The sequence below is a fragment of the Delphinus delphis genome, chromosome 8 (assembly GCF_949987515.2).
Source record: "Delphinus delphis chromosome 8, mDelDel1.2, whole genome shotgun sequence".
NCBI lineage: Eukaryota > Metazoa > Chordata > Mammalia > Artiodactyla > Delphinidae > Delphinus > Delphinus delphis.
The window spans coordinates 57203531-57216696 of NC_082690.1; the positions used below are offsets into that span (position 1 = coordinate 57203531).

Here is a 13166-nt window from a genome sequence, read left to right on the forward strand (position 1 = left end):
TTGGGGACCGCTGCTCTAGAACTTTGTTTATTCACTTATAAGGCCCATCACTGATGTAATGGAGGCAGCACAGTGCTGTGAAAGAGCAGGGCTCTCGAGCTCTCGAACATCGGTTCTACCAGTCACCACCAGCTTTGCGACCTAGAGTAAATTCCTCAACCTCTCTGAACCCTGCTTTCCTTAACTATAAAACAGGAATATCTCCTACCTTGCAGCATTGCTATCAGGATGAGAAACAACATATACAATGCATCCAATAAACTACCTGAATCACAAGTGAATAGTTAATTGTTTATTAAAGAAACACACATACAGAGATATTTCAAAACACATACGAACTAGCTATCACTCTTCTTCCTCCCACCACGAGATTTTTAATTTTCTAATAAAAGTAAAAACTCCTTTTTTGTAAAAACAAAACTAAACTAAACTAAACCAATAACTAACTTTATAATTGTTAAAGATGGTGCATGTGGGTTCATTACACAATTCACCTCTACTTTTGTGTATGTACAAAATCCAATTGAGAGAATTTAGTTACTTCCATTCTTATTGCTTCAATTATTTTAGTTTAAATTAACCAATGGCCCTTCGATAATATTAAGGATCTAACTTCCCCCAGAACCAAAACAAAAAAGAAAAAAAAAGTTTAACAAATGGTTTGGAGGGTATGGTTAGCTGAAGCCAGAGATTAAAAAGTCAAATTATACATTCACCATTAATCGTTCTATGCTAAATATATCTGAGAAGAAATCAGGACTCTGACATATAATTTGGAGTCACATCTCTACCATCCAGCCTATCAACGGTGGATTATTCCAGTTACTGCAGTAGATACTTACTGGACTTCACTGTGCTAGGGACATTGGAAAATAGAAAAATGAGTAAGTTGTGGGTCCTTGTCCACTAGATGCTTCCAATTTTGTGTCACCTCCCAAAATCTCATCCTCATGCCACCCACCCCTTGACTATCACCTGCTGTCCCCCCAGGTCATTCCTCTGCTGCCCTGATCCTCAATTCCCTTACCCCTGTCTTTGTCATGCTTGCTGAGCACAATCTCAAACCACTCACTCCACTCCAGCCATACTAACTTCTTAGCCATTCCTTAAAAACTTCAAGTACACTCCTACCTTCATACTTTCCTGATTCTTGGCCTGAAACAGTCTTCCCCACTTAGATACACAGTATGTTCCCTCACTTTTTTCAGGTGTCTGCTCAGATGAGATCTTCTATGTGACTGCCATAGAAATTCATCAACCACCCCTGCCAGATACTCCATTATACTGCTTTATTTTACTCCATTATATTTATTACCATCTAACGTATTCCAATTTAGCATCAATTCTAACAAGCATTTTTCTTCCACTGTAAGATAAATTCTGACTTTAGAAATGTTAAAATGAATAAGGTCCTACACTCTTTGACCACCAGGTGGCAGTCATCAGGTGTCACTGTCTCTAAATGCACAACCTTAAAAATAGTTGTTCTTAGTATCAGTTCTTTCGAGCTAGGCCCACTGTTGGCACTACCTGTGCTCAGTCTGCCATTTAAAATGTATCTCTGCACTACAGTGTGCTCAGTCTGACATTTAAAATGTATCTCTTGATTTAAATTGAAACAAAAAATCCTATATAGGGAATTCCCTGGTGGTCCGGTAGTTAGGACTCTACACTTTCACTGCCGAGGGCGCAGGTTCAATCCCTGGTGGGGGAACTAAGATCCCACAAGCTGGGCGGTGAAGACAGCTTGATGAAGAGGAACAAGTAGTAGAGACTTGAAGATGGAAGGTCTGGACCTGGGGTTCTGGTCCCTCGGTTGTGTGACTCTGCAAAAACCACTGAGTCTCTCTGGATGTCAGTTTCTTAAGATCTACCCCCTCTACCTTACAAGTTGTTCTAAGGATCAAAATGAGACAACATATGTAAAAGGATTCTGTAAATATAACACATCACTGATATCCATTTATTCATCTGACAAATATTCACTGAGCATCTGCAATATTCTAGACTCTAAGGTTTCAGAGGAGAACAAGACTGGCAAGGTTCCTGCTCTCATAAAACTTGCATTCTTGTAGGTGGGAGACAGATAATAAACAGATAAATGGACAAGAATTTCCAACAGTGACAAATGCTCTAAAAAAACACAAAACAGGGTGATGTAAAAAAGAGTGGAAAGGGAATTACTTTAGATAGAATAGTCATAGAAGGCCTGGCTGAAGTGACATAGCTCAGACTTCAAAGGAGTATTCAGCCAAGTGAAGAAGAGGGGAAACAGGTGCTGCGGCATAAGGAACAAAACAAGTTTAGCACTGGAAAAATGAGGTAAGCCTGGAACACAATGAGTGAGGAAAACTGTTAGCAGATGAGGTTGAAAAGGTGGACAGGGGCCAAATCCAGGATGGTCTTGGACTGCTAAAAGGATATTATCAGTACCAAAAATCTCTTCTTTTTATCAACATGGCCGAATAAATTGAGCCATTTATGCAAATATCTAGTGTACCCATTATCAAAAGTAGGACATTTCCAACTTTCTAACTGAGCAATGCTATCGCCAAAAAACAAGTGGAAGGAGCCTATGCAATGGCCCTAGACATAAAATTCTTAACAACAACATACAAAGGTATCATTTTTTATGATGTTTGGTAAGTCAAACAGTCAAAAACCTCGACAGGGGACTTCCCTGGTGGCGCAGTGGTTAAGAATCCACCTGCCAATGCAGGGGACACGGGTCCAAGCCCTGGTCCGGGAAGATCCCACATGCCGCGGAGCAACTAAGCCCGTGCGCCACAACTACTGAGCCTGCGCTCTAGAGCCCATGAGCCACAACTACTGAGCTCGTGTGCCACAACTACTGAAGCCTCCGTGCCTAGAGCCCGTGCTCTGCAACAAAGAGAAGCTACCGGGATGAGAAGCCAACACACCGCAACAAAGAGTAGCCCCTGCTCACCGCAACTAGAGAAAGCCGGTGTGCAGCAACGAACACCCAACACAGCCAAAAATGAAATTAATTAATTAATTATTTTTTCAAAACCTCAATAGTAATAGAAGTGACAAAATTATAGAATGATTTTTAAAAAAACACACAAGTTTTTAACAGAAAAAATATCATTTCATTCAGCAAATATTTATCAAGCACCTACTTTGTGCCAGGCATGCTCTAAGCACTAGAGATACAACAATGAACAAATCAATGAAGATTTAAGCAATAACTGAGCAGAAGATTTAAGTGTAGAATTATCATTAACACCAAAACTGAACTTCAACTTTTTTTTTTTTTCTTTTTTTTTTTTTGCAGTACGCGGGCCTCTCACTGTTGTGACCTCTCCCGTTGCGGAGCACAGGCTCCGGACGTGCAGGCTCAGAGGCCATGGCTCACGGGTGCAGCCGCTCCGCGGCATGTGGGATCTTCCCAGACCAGGGCATGAACCCGTGTCCCCTGCATTGGCAGGCGGACTCTCAACCACTGCGCCACCAGGGAAGCCCCAACTTATTTTATGTCTCAGCATTTTCTAAAATAGGAGTTATAGGCTTAGTCATATGTACCTGTCAAAAAGCCAACTTACCAAGGAATTCTTAATCACTTCACTCCTATAAAATTCTGGAAAAGAAGAAAAAGAACAATAAGTGACATGGAAGAAAATAAGCTCACTAACTCTTAATCCAACGAATTTTTTAACATATGCTCTAGTAAAAACACTTAAAACATTTTCAAGGGATCTAGTCTCTACATATATTTATCTGCAAAAATTTAAATTAAAATAGAAATAATGATTAAATAAAAGGTTTTTTAAACTGAAGGATAGTTGATTTACAATGTTGTGTTAGTTTCCGGTATATAGCGAAGTGATTCAGTTGTACATATATATACATATTCTTTTTCATATTCTTTTCCCATTATGGTTTATTATAGGATATTGAATATAGTTCCCTGTGCTACACACAGTAGGACCTTCTTGTTTTAAATTAAATGTTTTAAAGGGAAAAAAACATTAGTAAAGAAAGGTCAAAATCTGTTAAGATTTAATTTAGTGATTTTTCCCTTACTGGCTCCTTTTACCCCAGATTCTAAGGTAAGCCCTTAAAAACTCAGAGTTCATTCTCCCTTACCAACTGCCATTGTCTACAGCCAATTCTATACTCTCTGTTTTTCTCAAACATCTCCAATAATTATCCATTGTAGTACTGTGGAAAGAACACTCATCTAGCAACCAGGGAACCTAAGTTCTAGTTCTACTTGTCATTAACATTCTGCTTCTCATTTCCTTGAGCCCATTTCTTCATTAGACAATTCTGACAATCAGACTAATAATCAAGGTCCTCTAAGCACTAAACTTTCATGATTCTACAAACCGTCATTAACGTTGTAAATGTTACAAAACCTGAAGATACAATCAAAAGAGAGACTGTATCAGAGGTTCAGACAGACATTCTTTTTTTTTTTTTTACATCTTTATTGGAGTATAATTGCTTTACAATGGTGTGCTAGTTTCTGCTGTATAACAAAGTGAATCAATTATACGTATACATATGTTCCCATATCTCTTCCCTCTTGCATCTCCCTCCCTCCCACCCTCCCTATCCCACCTCTCTAGGTGGTCACAAAGCACCGAGCTGATCTCCCTGTGCTATGCGGCTGCTTCCCACTAGCTAGCTATTTTACGTTTGGTAGTGTGTATATGTCCATGCCACTCTCTCGCTTTGTCACAGCTTACACTTCCCCCTCCCCATATCCCCAAGTCCATTCTCTAGTAGGTCTGTGTCTTTATTCCTGTTTTACCCCTAGGTTCTTCCTGACATTTTTTTCCCTTAAATTCCATATATATGTGTCAGCATACGGTATTTGTCTTTCTCTTTCTGACTTACTTCACTCTGTATGACAGACTCTAGGTCCATTCACCTCATTACAAATAGCTCAATTTCGTTTCGTTTTATGGCTGAGTAATATTTCATTGTATATATGTGCCACATCTTCTTTATCCATTCATCCAATGATGGACACTTAGGTTGTTTCCGTCTCCTGGCTATTGTAAATAGAGGTGCAATGAACATTTTGGTACATGACGCTTTTTGAATTATGGTTTTCTCAGGGTATATGCCCAGTTGTGGGATTGCTGGGTCATATGGTAGTTCTATTTGTAGTTTTTTAAGGAACCTCCACAGTGGCTGTACCAATTCACATTCCCACCAGCAGTGCAAGAGTGTTCCCTTTTCTCCTCACCCTCTCCAACATTTATTGTTTCTAGATTTTTTGATGATGGCCATTCTAACTGGTGTGAGATGATATCTCATTGTAGTTTTGATTTGCATTTCTCTAATGATTAATGATGTTGAGCATTCTTTCATGTGTTTGTTGCCAGTCTGTATATCTTCTTTGGAGAAATGTCTATTTAGGTCTTCTGCCCATTTTTGGATTGGGTTGTTTGTTGTTTTGTTATTGAGCTGCATGAGCTGCTTATAAATTTTGGAGATTAATCCTTTGTCGGTTGCTTCATTTTCAAATATTTTCTCCCATTCTGAGGGTTGTCTTTTGGTCTTGTTTATGGTTTCCTTTGCTGTGCAAAAGCTTTGAAGTTTCATTAGGTCCCATTTGTTTAATTTTGTTTTTATTTCCATTTCTCTGGGAGGTGGGTCAGAAAGGATCTTGCTGTGATTTATGTCATAGAGTGTTCTGTCTATGTTTTCCTCTAAGAGTTTGATAGTGTCTGGCCTTACATTTAGGTCTTTAATGCATTTTGAGTTTATTTTTGAGTATGGTGTTAGGGAGTGATCTAATCGCATACTTTTACATCTACCTGTCCAGTTTTCCCAGCACCACTTATTGAAGAGGCTGTCCTTTCTCCACTGTACATTCCTGCCTCCTTTATCAAAGATAAGGTGACCATATGTGCGTGGGTTTATCTCTGGGCTTTCTATCCTGTTCCATTGCCATGTTCTTGGATTGGAAGAATCAACATTGTGAAAATGACTATACTACCCAAAGCAATCTACAGATTCAATGCAATCCCTATCAAACTACCACTGGCATTTTTCACAGAATTAGAACAAAAAATTTCACAATTTGTATGGAAACACAAAAGACCCTGAATAGCCAAAGCAATCTTGAGAACGAAAAACGGAGCTGGAGGAATCAGGCTCCCTGACTTCAGACTATACTACAAAGCTACAGTAATCAAGACAGTGTGGTTCTGGCACAAAAACAGACAGACATTCTTAACAACCCTCCAACATTCCCTCTGCTGACCCTGCCGAAGTCACTTCCGTGGTGCTCTGTCAATGCAGAGCCTACAAGGACCCTGTATCCTTATGTTGCTATAGGGAAATATTTTCCAAGGGTGATGTACATACCACTGATATATGAGACCATTTTAGGTGATACATGAACAAACTTTATTTTTTTCTAACATATTGAAATGTATGTCTCATCTATCCAATCCCTAATTGTAAGCTCCACGAGGGCAGTAACATTTGATTTTGTGTAACTGCTGTCTCCTCAGCATGTAAAGCTATTCCTGGCACAGGGTAGGCACTCAATAAAGTTTTTCTTGAATCAACAACTTCATAGATTATGCTTAGACATGAGTTTAGACATATTGAACTTTTAAAAATATGTTAAGTATGTAGCATTATAGATGAAACTCGAAGACAGTGAAACTTGTTGAAGTAGTCCACAGGACTGAAGTTTGGGAACCATCAAGCAGTAAAGGAAAAGTGGACCTGGATATAAAATTCTTATGGGCAAGCTCTTTTGGTTAAAATGTTTCTTTCCAAAACATACCATCTACACTACTTTATGCTTATCTTCCCTTAAAAAATTAATAATAATAAGGATAATCATTCTATTTTGTGGTGAGATAGTCACAATGAGTGAAAAAAACAGGTTCTATGAGAGATTTTACAACAGGATCAAAAGTTTTACAATTATGTTTACAACATTTATTTTAGGTGATAGGGTTGGGCTGCTTACTTTTATTTTTTGCTTGGCAGTTTTCCAATTTTTCTATTTTGCACAATTATTTTAATTAAGAGAAGGGATAATTCTAATTGTTTTTAAAAGGAAACTTCTATTGATGAACATTTAAGTTACTGCTAATTTTTGGATATTTCAAGTAATATTATAAATAATCTTTGAAAGATATATACCCTAAGACACTTGAATCTATAAGATAAACTTTTAGAGGTAAAATTGCAAGATAAAAGGAAAAATACAGTTTGAATTTGACAGATATTGCCAAACTGTTCTCTAAAAATGTTGTACCATTTTACAACCCCACTTAACACTAGGCAACCCTAAGTATTATTCTTTTCATTTTTTCCCAAATGGTTCACCAATGCCGATCATAAATTGACTACATAAATGTACATATGTATGTATGTGTATATATATATATATATGTTCTTTTTTTAATATGCATACATATACTCTAATTTATATGTACCAAATATGTTATTAGAAAAAAATAAGACTGTGCTAAAAATGTGTTGTTTGTTATTACAAGGTACTTTCTCTTAATACATTTTTGTATTTAATACACTTTTGTATTGTCTGAATTTGCTGCAAGTAGGTAACACTTATAAAATCAGTGGAAAAAAATTAAGATATTCCTCTTTCCTTGTGAGAGAGAATTCCTCAGCTTAATCTATAAAGTGTCTAAATTAAACAGTCCCCAAAATATGCATCTCCAGCTCTAAGAAGATGAACAGCATCATTATTTCTTCCAAAACTTTGCTGATTAACTGTATATATAAATGAAACTAAACAATTTGCCTTCTCCATTAGATCCTCAAAATGGACTTGCTAATTTAAATAGAGAGAGGTCAACAAAGGAGCCATACAGTTTGGAAAGGAATCACTGAGTCTGAGGTAATTTCTAAAGTGTTAAATGTGGGCCTACACTGTCTATCACTCTGTTACACTTACATTATTGTCAATGAAATTAGCAGCATGGCGCACAACAGAATAGAGAATTTAGGAAAATTTAGAGTAAAAAAATAGTTCGGTCCCCCAGTGTACCATGTGTAAGCTTGACCCTGGACAAGTCAATTAACTTTTCTGGGCCATAGTTTCTTCACCTTTCAAAGGAGAATGACACCTAGAAAATAACAGGGCTGTTATGAGGCTCAAATGAAATAGTGAATACTTTATAAGCTATAATTTTTATTAATACAATTCTATGAATTTTTATTAACTCAACTTGAGCAGAACTATTAGACATGTAAATTTTCAAAAAGAATGTAAATTTTCAAAAAGATATCATCCAAGACTAGCTCTACATGAAAGGGTCTATTAGATACAAATGCTTCTCTATCCATGCTAAGACCTAAACAAACAAAGCAAGGAGAGATTGCAGAACATGGTTCCAATGGCATGTTTTGGCTGTTGTACAGCATTCCATTTATTCAACAAATGCTTTTTTAGTATCTCAACCTCACTCATAATAGAAGAAATACAAACTTTAACTCTACTATGAAACTATTTTTCACCTATCAGATTGGCAAAATTTCAGAAGTCTGACTGCACAGTCTGTTGGTCAGGCTGTGGGAAAAAGGGTACCTGTACCTAGCAAGTGGGAATGTCAACAACGGCAGTTTTACAATATCTACCAGAACTCTAAGTACACATTCTCTTTGCACTTCCACTCTTTGGAATTTACCCTATAGCCATACTAGCACTCATACAAAATAATGTATACCAATGAAATTGTTCACTGCAGTACTGTGTGTATAGCAAAAGCCTGGAACAACCTAAATGTCTACCAATAGGAGCCAATTAAATAAATTATGGTACATCTGTTCAATGCAAAACTAAAAAGAAACAAAAGAAAATTAGAGAAGCTCTCTACGAAATAATATGGAAAAACATCTAAATTATATTAAGTAAAAAATACAAGGCACAGGGCTTCCCTGGTGGCGCAGGGGTTGAGAGTCCGCGTGCTAATGCAGGGGACACGGGTTCGTGCCCCAGTCCGGGAAGATCCCACATGCCGTGGAGCGGCTAGGCCCGAGAGCCATGGCCGCTGAGCCTGCGCGTCCGGAGCCTGTGCTCCGCAACGGGAGAGGCCACAACAGTGAGAGGCCCGCGTACCGCAAAAAAATAAAATAATACAAGGCACAGATACATATATATATATATATATATATATATATATATATCAAATTTGGTACTATTTTTACTTGCATTTGCATAAGGAATCTCAGTAAAGGTAAACAACGGTGGGGTGAAAAACTAGGGAGATGGGTCAGGTGAAAGGAAGATTTTAATATAAACCTTTACATATATTTTGAACTATGTACGGCATTAGCTAGTCAAAAAGTTAAATGAAAATATTTGGGGGCTTACTTTGTGCCAAGCATTGTTCCAAGTACTGGAAATAATGTAGTGAACAAAACTGACCTAAAAATTTCTGCCCATATGGAGCTTACATTCTAGTGAAGAGGACACGCATTAGCCAAATAATTAAACATACAGTTATGTCAGACAATCGGGAGTACTGTGGAGAAAAATAAAGCACAAAAGACAGAGAGGAGAATAGTCACAATTTTAAAAAGGGGTTAGTCAGTGATCAAGGAGAGTTTCTCTGAGAAAACATTTGGATTTAAGACCTGAAAGAAGGCAGAGGAGCTAGTCATGTGGCTATCAGGAGGAAAGAGTGCCCAGGCCAAAGAAACAGCCAGTGCAGAGGCCTTTAAACTGAAGTCAACTTGATGAATTCAAGGAACAGCAACAAGGGCAGTTGGGTGGGAACAGAGACAGCTAGAAGAGTAGAAGGAGGTCACAGACGGCCATATCATGAAAGGCCTAGGAAACCAAAAGAACTTCAGCTTTTACTCTGAATGAAATGAGAAGCCACTGGAGGGTTTTGAGGGGAGGAATAACATGACCTCACTTTGATTTTAATAGGATCTAGGTTGAGATCACACTAGAAAGAGTGAGTGGGCAGGCAGACCTGTTAGAAGTCTACTTCAACAAATTCAGGCAAGAGATGATAGTGGTTGGAGGTAGTAAGAAGGGAAAAGATTATGGATACAATTTGGTAGTAAGAACCAAAAGCATTTGCTGAAAGATGGAATGTGGAATATAAAAGAGGACAATCCAGGATGATTCCAAGGTTTTTGGCCAAGGAAATAGAAGGACAGAGTTGTCATTTTCTGATAAAAGGATGAATACAGGAGGTAGATCAGAGCTGGAACATCAGAATCTCAGTGCTGAATATATCAAGTTTAAGGTATCTACCAGACTCCAAATGGAGATGTAGAGTAGGCAATTGAATACAGGAGCATGAGTTCAGGGGGGAGACTGAAGCTAAAGATATACATTTGTGAGTTGTTAGGGTGATAAGTGATATTTAAAACTATGAGACATTCATGAGATCACCAAATTGGATTATACAGAGGTTGTCTTCTAATGTATTCAAAATAACTGGTTGGTATTCCAGGAAAGGACAGGCGCTCACATTTCATGGGTGAGAAAATAACTGTGGCTGAAGAACAAACTTGATTTTACACAACTTCCAAGTTTAAGAGGGAACCAGGATTAGAACATAGCTCCTCATCCATTAACACAAGGCTTTGTTCTCTGGGAATGTAATAAATGGTGTTCAATTTGAACTACCTGAAAAATAGACCATCTCCTAAGAGATGGATTTAAAAAATTGTCAAAAATCAAAAAAACTCACACGTAACTTCTTACGCTGTCCTGTGAATTCAGCTGAAATAAAAGAATAACTTAGAAATCAGCATTTCAGATATTCTTCTAATTAAAAAAAAAACCTTCTTTTGAAACTGAGAAATGATGCCACTAGACAGGTGGTACAGGTGGCTTTGTAAGAAAAGCCCAGAGGCCTTCCATCGTGGTCATCCTACACCAAGGGCCACATAATGATCATGCAATGAATATTCATGTTTATCATCACAGGTCCAAGAACATAAGGTGGTATTAATTAGTTTACTAAGGAAAGAGCTTCCTGGCTCCTCCTATGGTAGTTAAAAGTTATAGAGCATAACATGTGGGCCCAAAAAGAAGACATAATAGACTTCATTCAACCATGACATTTTGGAGCAGTAGGAAGTCTCAGAAGTCATCAGTCCTCTCATTTTAGAGATAAATTAGCTAACGGCACGCAAGAGGAACTAAATGCCCTAGCCAAACGGCTTGCCGGTTAGTGACAGACTCAATACCACTACTAGACACGGGACTTCCCTGTGCTCTGAAACCAACAATTCCCTGTGTTAACAATCATTTTATTGAAATAACTTCAAGAAACAGTCCTTAATAACTTCTAAGCTCAAGAAATAAACAGAGCTAGAGAAGAAGACAGAAAAAAAAACAAACAGGAACAAAAAAAAATCACTTTGCTTTCATCGTATCTCTTAGACAAGTTTTTTTCCCTTTTTTTATATTTTTATTTATTTTGGCTGCGCAGGGTCTTAGTTGTGGCATGCGGGATCTTTGTTGCGGCATGCGGACTTCTTAATTGCAGCATGCATGCAGGATCTAGTTCCCCAACCAGGGATCAAACCCGGGCCCCCTGCATTGGGAGAATGGAGTCTCACCCACTGGACCACCAGGGAAGTCCCCTCTTAGACAAGTTTTCAACATCATGGTCATCAACCAGTCCCATGACTACTCTTTTTGGAAACTACGATTATGCTTGTTAACATTACAATTCCAATAATAATTGCTATCATTTACCAAATACCTAAAATGTACCAAGTTCAATATTAGTAACTATTATCAGAGATAACAATGGAGCAAGGACACAGAAGTTCTAACCAAGATAATAACCAAGAACTAATTATATAGAAACCTATCAAAAATGTGAAGTACTCTGGCACTGTCATATATTACTAGTGATAAAACCAATTAGTGAGCAGCAGACCAAACGCATTAAGATCTGCAAAAATGCTTACACCCTTCGGACAAATAGTGACCAAACTTTCATTTTTCTTCTGGACACATAGGAAGACAACATTTCTCAGTCCCCTGTTCATCTAAAAAGGATGATGCAACTGATATACAGCTAATGGAATGTTGTGGAATTCATGTGGACCATTTCCATTAAAAAAATCTCCCTCGGGCTTCCCTGGTGGCACAGTGGTTGAGAGCCCACCTGCCGATGCAGGGGACACGGGTTCGTGCCCCGGTCCGGGAAGATCCCACGTGCCGCGGAGCGGCTGGGCCCGTGAGCCATGGCCGCTAAGCCTGCGCGTCCAGAGCCTGTGCTCCGCAATGGGAGAGGCCACAACAGTGAGAGGCCCGCGTACCGCAAAAAAAAAAAAAAAAAAAATCTCCCTCAAATAATCCCTTGCTCTTGCCATACCAGAAGCATCATTCCAAAATAGAAGGAGCCTGGATACCTGAGTCACCACTTAGAAGACAGCTGCCAAGCCAATATCTGATAAAGAACACCTACATTAAAACAGATAGCTAGTGGGAAGCAGCCGCATAGCACAGGACATCAGCTCTGTGCTTTGTGGCCACCTAGAGGGGTGGGATAGGGAGGGTGGGAGGGAGACACAAGAGGGAAGAGATATGGGGATATATGTATACATATAGCTGATTCACTTTGTTATACAGCAGAAACTAACAAAACATTGTAAAGCAATTATACTCCAATAAAGATGTTAAAAAATAAATAAATTAGATAATATGTTTAAATGCTAATAAATAAATAAATAAATAAATATTTGTCTGCTTCTGCAAACCACATTATGCCTTCCAGTGAAAACTGAAAAGCAAATAAATTAAAGAATTGATTATACTTGTGAAAAGCCTGCTTTCTAGCTATCGTTCGCTGCTCAAGAACTGGGAGACTTTAGATTTAAGTCTAGATTTCCTTACTTCTTAATAAATACTTATAACTATTATTGGGAAAAAGAACACCTACATTGAACTTAGTGTTTAAGAAATTTATTATGTCAGGTCACTGAGAGACTCGTGGTACTTGTTATAGTAGCTAGTGTTACTCATTCAGATTAATACAATTGTTTTAAAAATATGCAATGGTTAGAATCAAAAATAAGAATGAAATAAAACTATGTAAAAATGGTGGAATTTAGAGTCCTTTTTTTTTACCCTTCAAAATACTTTAATGCCACTTGTATATGAAGGGGGGGGTTCTACTCTATATAATTTCTGATTAAATTTTTAAATTAGCATATACTGGTAT

The 13166-nt window shown here is 38.0% G+C and overlaps 1 protein-coding gene across 1 annotated transcript in view; it reads right to left on the reverse strand.

The window, feature by feature from the left end:
• UVRAG (UV radiation resistance associated) overlaps positions 1-13166 on the reverse strand; it is a 363917-nt gene that overhangs the window by 278636 nt on the left and 72115 nt on the right. Inside the window, 1 exon segment of the mRNA XM_060018254.1 lies at positions 3564-3598. Within this exon segment, the coding sequence (XP_059874237.1) occupies positions 3564-3598 (35 nt within the window).